Source organism: Corvus kubaryi, unplaced genomic scaffold (assembly GCF_017639235.1).
Source record: "Corvus kubaryi isolate FWS band 111438036 unplaced genomic scaffold, C.kubaryi_AGA036_p1.0 36965, whole genome shotgun sequence".
NCBI lineage: Eukaryota > Metazoa > Chordata > Aves > Passeriformes > Corvidae > Corvus > Corvus kubaryi.
The window spans coordinates 20193-27626 of NW_024580995.1; the positions used below are offsets into that span (position 1 = coordinate 20193).

A 7434-nucleotide genomic window follows, 5' to 3' on the forward strand; every position below is an offset into this window, starting at 1 on the left:
GGACATGGGGGGTCAACTCTATCCATCGAGGACACAGGATGATGGGGACAGCGATGGGGACACAGGGGTGACGGTGGGGGGCTGTGGAGGGGAGAGGGTTAGGGGAGCAGTCAGTTGCTATGGAATCCCGTTTCTATGGAACCCGTTGCTATGAGTCCCCGTTGCTATGGAGCCCGTTGCTATGGAGCCTCGTTGCTACAGTCCCCCGTTGCCATGAGCCCCCCGTCGCTGTGGTCCCCGTTGGTATGAAGCACGTTGCTATGGAAACGGACGCGCTGAACGCTGTCGCTGTGGGGCCCCCCGATGCTGTGGACCCCGTTGCTATGGACCCCTCGCTGCAATACGCCCCGTTGCTATGGAAACCCGTTGCTATGGACCCCCGTTGCTACGGAGCTCCCGTTGCTACGGGCCGCCGTAAGTCACCGCGCTGCGGCGCCGCCAGAGATCGCGAACGCCGCTGGAGGGGCGGGGCCGACAGGAAGGTTCCCGCCCCCTCGGCGTGGCTGGGCCAATCAGCGCACGGCGATGGGGAGGAAGGGGCGGGGCCTGAGGAGCGCAGCCGGAAGAGGTCGGTGGGGAGCGGGGGGTGCGCGCGGGGGCGATCCCGGTACAGCCCAGGGACCCCCGTACAGCCCGGGGACCCCCGTACAGCCCAGGGACCCCGGTGCGGAACGGGGACCCCATCCTGGAGCGGGGTATAGCCCGGTGACCCCAAACCGAGGGGTAGCTGGTCGCAAGTAGAGACCAGTGACCCCAAACTGGGCCGGGGGCCCGTCCCGGTATAGGCCAGTGCCCACTCGCCGCGTTCTGGGAGCGCGTTGGCCGGTGCTGTCTCCCGATCCCGTACCAGTACAAACCAGTGGCTCTTGTCCCCGCACTGGTGCCCCTGTCCCAGCACGGACCCCGTTAACGCCTCCCAGTACGGGCCGAGGGCTCCCCAGTGACCTCCTCGTCGCCCCCAGGTTCTGCCCGTGCCGGTCGCGCGGCTCCAGAGACCCTCGGCCATGGTGAGTGCGGACGGGGCCACCTCAGCTGCGCTGGGACCACCGCGGCCACGCCGGGGCCACCGCGGTCACCCCGTGGCCATCCCGTGACACCCCGATTTCCCTCCAGGGTGAACGCAAGGGCACCAACAAGTACTACCCGCCTGACTTCGACCCCGCCAAGGTGGGCTGGGGGGCTCGCAGGGTTAGGGAGGGGCTTTGAGGGGCTAGGGGCTGGCAGGGGGGGTTGGGAGGGATGTCAGGGAGATTTTAGGGGGATATTGGGGTGCTGGGGGAATGTCAGGTTGTGGGGAGGGTGGGACTTTGAGGGGCTAGGGGCTGGCAGGAAGGTTCAGGAAGCTGGGAGTGGAAGTTTTGGGGGGCCGGAAGGGCATGTGGGGATTTTGGGGGGGCCGGCCCCCTCCCTGATCCTCCTTTTCCCCCCCAGCATGGCTCCCTCAACAAGTACCACCACAGCCACCCCCTGCGGGAGCGCGCCCGGAAGCTCTCCCAGGGCATCCTTGTCATCAGGTAAGGGGGGGGGACACCCCAAAACGTCCCTTGTCACATCCCGGGGGCAGCACTGACACCCCCAAACCCTGCCTGACCCCCCAGGTTCGAGATGCCCTTTAATATCTGGTGTGACGGCTGCCAGAACCACATCGGGATGGGTGAGTTGCACCCCTGTTCTGGGGATTGGGGAGTTTTGGGAGGTCCCAAAGGGTCCCCACATCTGCGGGGGGGGGGTGATTTGACCCCCCCATCCCCCCACAGGTGTCAGGTATAACGCGGAGAAGAAGAAGGTGGGGACCTACTACACCACCCCTGTGTACAGGTGAGCCACAGCCCCTCCCTCACCTGCGGGGACACCCGGGGACCCCCCGGGGACCCCCTGACCCGTGTGCGCCCCCCAGGTTCCGGATGAAGTGTCACCTGTGCGTCAACTACATCGAGCTGCAAACGGATCCCGGGAACTGCGACTATGTCATCGTCAGCGGGGCCCGGCGCAAGGAGGAGCGCTGGGACCCCGGGGACAGCGCCCAGGTCCTGCCCACCAGTGAGTCCCAGTATGGCCCAGTGCCTCCAGTCAGTCCCAGGGACCCCTGTCCTGGTGATTCCAGTCACTCCCAGTGGCTCCCAGTGGGGCCTGGCACAAGGATGAGCGCTGGGATGCAGGGACAGCGCCCTGGTCCTGCCCAGTCCCTCCCAGTGCCCCCAGTCCCTGCCAGTGCCCCCAGTGAGCCGCGGTAACGGCGTCCCCACAGCCCCAGAGCAGCGGGAGCGCTTGGCCATGGATCCCATGTTCCAGCTGGAGCACGGGGTGACAGACCGGGGGGTCCTGGAGCGCGCCACCCCCACCCTGACGCGGCTGCAGGAAGCTCAGGACGCCTGGAAGGACGATTTTGGCCTCAACAGCCGCCTCCGGAGGCGCTTCCGGGTCAGTGGGGAGGTCCAGGACCCCCAAATTTTCACTGGGGGACTCCGGGACCCCCAAATTTTCATTGGGGGACTGCGGGACCCCGAAAAACCCAGCGGGGGGGCTCCTGTCCACGCTGGAGTCTCCAGGACCCCCAGGCACCCCCGGGGGTCTCCGGGCCGTGCCCCCAGCCCCGTCTCGCCCCCAGGAGGAGAAGAAGACGCTGCGGGAAGAGGAGGAGGAGGCAGCAGCGCTGCGGGCGAGGGCCGGGCTCAGCATCCCGCTGCTCCGCGAGGAGGAGGAGGATCGGCGCCTCGCCGCCCTGCTCACCCTGCGCGCCCCCGACTGTGCGTGGGGGGGGTCCCGGGGGGTTCCCGCGGCGGTTCGGGGCGGCCCCGCGCCCCCCCTGACCGCCCCCCGGCCTTGTCCCCCCACAGCCTACGAGGAGAAGCAGCGGCTGAAGCGCTCCGAGATCTCCCAGCGCTCCTGGTTCGCCCAGGGCACGGCCCGAGCGGGCGGGGGGGCCCTCCAGAAACTGGCTCTGGGGACGGGGCGAGCGCCGAGGGGACCCCCGGGCCCCCCCCCGACCCCCGCCGGGCTCGGCATCGTGCGGCGGCGGGCGGGGGAGGACGGCGGGGGGGCGGAGGGGCCGCCCCGGGGGAACTCCGAGGCCGGGTCGGACCCGCCCTGTGCCGCCCCGCAGGCTGGGGGAGCCCCCCCGGGCCCCCCCGCTGCCGCCCCCGCCCCGTCCCTCGTCGCCGACTACTCGGACTCCGGCTCCGAGAGCCCCTGAGCGGGGTTTTGGGGGGCTGGACCCCCGGCCTGGTCTGGGGGGGCGCCGAGCCCCCCGCCCCCCCCCCCAGGCCCCCCCCCCCCCACCCTGTAATTTATACCCCCGAGCAGCCCAACATTAAAAGCTGTCGGTGGCCTGTCGTGAGTGTCGCATGTCGCGCCATGGGACCCCCACTCCGGATCGCGACCCTCGGCCCTCCCCGCGCTCCGGTCCCCCCGTGACGCCGCCGTGGGCGGTCCCCTCCCCCCGGAAGGGGCGGTGTCGCGGTGTGGCGATGGCGCTCGAGTCGCTGCGGTACCGGCGTGGCTCCCTCGAGGTGCTGAACCAGCGGCTGCTGCCGGGGCAGCTCCGCTACGAGCGGGTGGGGGGCGTGGAGCGGGCCTGGGGCGCCATCCGCGACATGGAGGTGAGGGGAGACCCCCCCCCCCAGTGCCCCCGACCCCCTCTGAGCCCCTGGTCCTGGCCCCCTCCCACCCGTCCCCAATCACCCCCGCAAAACCCCCTCCTCTCCCTTCCCCCCACCCACCCCAACCCCCCCCTTGTTTGGGGGGCTCCCAGATCCGCCCGGGAGGTGCTCAGGGACTGTTCTGTGCCCCCCCCCCAGGTGCGGGGGGCTCCGGCCATCGCCCTGCTGGGCTGCCTGAGCCTGGCCGTGGAGCTGGCGGGGGGCGCCGGGCCCTCCGATGATTTGGGGGCCCTGGAGGAGTTTGTGGGGCAGAAATTGGGGTTCCTGCTCAGCGCCCGCCCCACGGCCGCCAACCTGGGCCGCGAGGCCGAGCGGCTCCGGACGTTTGTCCGGCAGCAGGTGGAGACCCCCGGCGTCACCCCCCAGCAGCTGCGGGAGAGGTAACGGGGGTGAGCGGAATTTGGGGGGCGCTGGGGGGCTGGGAGGTGGTGGTGGGGGGTGTTGTCAATATTGGGGATCCCCAATATTGGGGGGAGTTGGGGGGCTGGGAGAAGTCTCAGGTGGTTCCTGGGATCCCTCTGGGGTGGATTTGGGGTGTTGAGGGGGGGTCCTGAGGTGGTCCTGGGGTGGATTTGGGGTTCCAGGTGCCCTTGGGGTGGGTTTGGGTGTTGAGGGGGGTCTCGGGATCCCCTGGGGTGGGTTTGGGGTTAGGGTTGGGGGGGTCACACCCCCCGTTTTTCCCTCCCTTCCCAGCATCATCGAGTACATCGAGGGGCTCCTGGAGAAGGACCGGAGGGACAATCGGAACATTGGGGCGCACGGGGCGAGCGATATCCTGGGGAGGGTCCCGGGGGGTGGCCCTGTCACCCTCCTGACCCACTGCAACACCGGGACCCTGGCGACAGCGGGCTACGGCACCGCCCTGGGTACTGGGAGCACTGGGGGGCTACGGCACCGCCCTGGGTACTGGGAGCACTGGGGGGTGCAGTGTCCCCCATTTCCCCCAGGGCTTGTGCGGAGGTCTCGATGGCGGGGGGAGGTGTCTCTGTCGAGGAGTCCCTGACATGTCCCTCGTGTCCCCAGGTGTCGTGCGGGCCCTGCACCAACGTGGGTCTCTGTCGCGCGTGTTCTGCACCGAGACCCGGCCCTACAACCAGGGCTCGCGGCTCTCAGCACTTGAGCTGCGCCACGATGGCATCCCTGTCACGATAATCGCCGACAGTGCGGCCGCCGTCACCATGAGGGAGCGGGGAGTGCAGGGTGAGGGGTGGTGGGGGCCGGGGGGACACACGGAGGGGGTGACATGGGAGGGGGATGGGGACAAGGGATGGGGAGGGGAGACAGGATAGGGAGGGGACACGAGATGAGGAGGGGACACGGGACAGGATGGGGACAAGGAGGAGGGACACGGGATGGGTGACAGAGGCTGGGGACAGGTGACATGGGAAAGGACTGGGACAAAGAGGGGGGGCACAGGGAGGGGACATGATGGGGGCAGGTGACAAAGGACAGGTCCCCCTGACCCCGTTCTGTCCCTAGCCGTGGTGGTGGGCGCTGACCGCGTGGCTGCCAACGGGGACGTGGCCAACAAGATCGGGACATTCCAGCTGGCGGTGGCCGCACGGCACATGGAGATCCCCTTCTACGTGGCCGCCCCAAGCAGCACCTGTGACCCCACGCTGGCCTCGGGCCGCCTGATCCCCATCGAGGAGCGGCCGGGGACAGAGCTCACCCAGCTCGGGGGCGTCCTCCTGGCTGACCCTGGTGGGTGCCGCGCATCGGGGGCGTCCTGGGGTGTCTCATTTGGGCAGGTCAGGGTGTCACAGACCCCAGGGTGGGTTGGTGTCTAGGGATGGGGGTTCCCTGATGGGTCAGGGGGTGCCCTATGGGTCAGGGGGTCCTAAATGAGGTGGGGCGGTCGCATTTGGGTCAGGGGGTCCTGACAGCCTGGGGTCGCTGCCAGAGCCCCTCTGACCCCGTGTTCCCCCTCCTCCTGCAGACGTCGATGTGTGGAACCCCGCCTTTGACGTCACGCCGCATGAGCTCATCACGGGGGGCATCATCACGGAGTGGGGGGTCTTCGCCCCCTCCGAGGTGTGCCGGGCGCTGGCGGAGCGGGGGGAGCAGTGACAGGTTCCGGTGTATCCCGGCAGTCTTTGCAACAATAAAGCCCCGGTGAATCCCGGCAGCCTTGGCGGCAAAAACGCCCCGGTGTATCCCGGCAGGCTTTGCGGCAGCGAGGCCTCGGTGTATCCCGGCAGGCTTTGCGGCAGGGAGGCCCCGGTGTATCCCGTTAGGCTTTGCGGCAGCGACGCCTCGGTGTATCCCGTTATCCCGTTAGGCTTTGCGGCAGCGAGGCCCCGGTGTATCCCCTTAGGCTTTGCGGCAACGAGGCCCCGGTATATCCCGTTAGGCTTCGCGGCAATAAAGCCTCGGTGTATCCCGGCAGGCTTTGCGGCAAAAACGCCTCGGTGTATCCCGGCAGGCTTTGCGGCAATAAAGCCTCAGTGTATTCCGACAGGCTTCGCGGCAGTTAGGCCCCGGTATATCCCGGCAGGCTTCGCGGCCAAAACGCCTCGGTGTATCCCGGCAGGCTTCGCGGCAAAAACGCCCCGGTGTATCCCGGCAGGCTTTGCGGCAGCTATGCCTCGGTGTATCCCGTTAGGCTTTGCGGCAGTAACGCCTCGGTGTATCCCGGCAGGCTTTGCGGCAGTAACGCCTCGGTGTATCCCGGTGTGCCGCACGCTCCGCCCCGCCGGTTCTCAGCGTGTTCCGGCCCTAACGCGGAAGTAGCGGCGATGGCGCAGGGCCGGCCCAAGGTGGCGGCCAAGCGTCCCAAGGCGGCGGCGGCGGCGGCGGCCCGGGGTACTCGGGGCCCGCGGAAGGGAGGTAAGGTGGGTCCCAGGGCCGGGGATCCCGGCGAACGGTGTAGGGGGACAGGCGGGCTGGGGGTCCAGGGGTCGCTCAGGGGAGCCCCGGGAGGGCGAGAGGAGGCCTCAGGACTCTGGGGTGGAAGGGAGGCTCTGGAGGTGGCGGGCGTGTCCCATAGAAGTCCTGGCGGTCTCCGCTGCCCTCCCTGGGGTCTCTTGCGGGGCCTCACGGCTTCTGGGAGCTCGGGGTTGTCAGTGGGGGGGGTACCGGGGATCTCTCGGGTCTCAGCCCAGCCGCCCTCTCCACAGGTCGCACCATCGCCCCGAAGAAGCTCCGTGTGATCCAACAGCAGAAGCTGAAGAAGGTGGGGGGGGGGGGCGCGGCGGGGTTTGCGGGATCCCGAGGGGTCTGGGGGGGATCCATCTGTGCCCCCCTAACCCCCCCGTGCTTCCCCTCCCCAGCGCCTGGAGGTCGGGATCCGGATGCGGATCGAACGGGAGACGGTGCAGCGCGCGCAGGGCGGCCTCCCCAAAAAGCTGGCGCTGGTCACGGCGCCAGGCCCCGCCAAGGGCAAAGCCAAGAAGGGCCGCGGCTGAGACCCCCGGGGAACGCCCTCTGAACCCTCCTTCAGTGCCCTCCCCGAGGATCTGCGGGACTCCGGGCTGTTCTCAGCCCCGCATCGTTGTTTAATAAAAGGGGTTTCTGGGCGGCGGTCCCCCCCCGCACCCCCGACGCTGGTGTCTGATTTGGGGGGGCCCGGGATGTGGTCGGAGAGGGCTTGGGGAGCTCCTGGAGGACAGATTTGGGGAGGGGGGTGGACATCGGTGTAGCCCCGAGAACGGGGGGCCCCTGGCGGTGTCACTTTATCCCCCCGGAAGGTTCTGGGGGGAGGGAGGGCGTCCATGTCTCTGGGGCTGGGCCAGGTATTCCCGGGGGGTCTTGAGGGACGATCTCGGGGTCTCGG

General features: G+C 69.1%; 3 protein-coding genes across 7 annotated transcripts; all 3 read left to right on the forward strand.

Moving 5' to 3' along the window:
* Window positions 1-522: 522 nt before the first annotated feature.
* Window positions 523-3276, forward strand: YJU2B (YJU2 splicing factor homolog B). Of its 3 annotated transcripts, none has more exons than XM_042020348.1 (10): window positions 523-568; window positions 963-1007; window positions 1114-1167; window positions 1432-1514; window positions 1599-1654; window positions 1758-1818; window positions 1898-2040; window positions 2249-2421; window positions 2609-2747; window positions 2838-3276. In XM_042020348.1, the coding sequence occupies exons 2-10, from the start codon at window positions 1005-1007 to the stop codon at window positions 3191-3193; spliced, it is 1068 nt and encodes a 355-aa protein (XP_041876282.1). In that variant the 5' UTR covers window positions 523-568; window positions 963-1004; the 3' UTR covers window positions 3194-3276. The 3 variants fall into 3 exon arrangements, with proteins under 3 accessions (XP_041876282.1, XP_041876283.1, XP_041876281.1); XM_042020349.1 differs by having other exon boundaries at window positions 551-568; window positions 786-1007; XM_042020347.1 differs by lacking the exon at window positions 523-568 and having other exon boundaries at window positions 575-1007.
* A 136-nt stretch (window positions 3277-3412) lies between these two features.
* On the forward strand, window positions 3413-5787 carry MRI1 (methylthioribose-1-phosphate isomerase 1). Of its 2 annotated transcripts, none has more exons than XM_042020346.1 (6): window positions 3413-3509; window positions 3798-4039; window positions 4353-4525; window positions 4683-4859; window positions 5139-5363; window positions 5599-5787. In XM_042020346.1, exons 1-6 carry the CDS (start codon window positions 3468-3470, stop codon window positions 5727-5729), a joined length of 990 nt encoding a protein of 329 aa, XP_041876280.1. In that variant the 5' UTR covers window positions 3413-3467; the 3' UTR covers window positions 5730-5787. The 2 variants fall into 2 exon arrangements, with proteins under 2 accessions (XP_041876280.1, XP_041876279.1); XM_042020345.1 differs by having other exon boundaries at window positions 3435-3599.
* A 176-nt stretch (window positions 5788-5963) lies between these two features.
* CUNH19orf53 (chromosome unknown C19orf53 homolog) lies at window positions 5964-7202 on the forward strand. 2 transcript variants are annotated; one of them, XM_042020351.1, is made up of 3 exons: window positions 5981-6488; window positions 6779-6834; window positions 6932-7202. In XM_042020351.1, the coding sequence occupies exons 1-3, from the start codon at window positions 6398-6400 to the stop codon at window positions 7064-7066; spliced, it is 282 nt and encodes a 93-aa protein (XP_041876285.1). In that variant the 5' UTR covers window positions 5981-6397; the 3' UTR covers window positions 7067-7202. The 2 variants fall into 2 exon arrangements, with proteins under 2 accessions (XP_041876286.1, XP_041876285.1); XM_042020352.1 differs by lacking the exon at window positions 6779-6834 and having other exon boundaries at window positions 5964-6493.
* The last annotated feature ends 232 nt before the right edge of the window (window positions 7203-7434 follow it).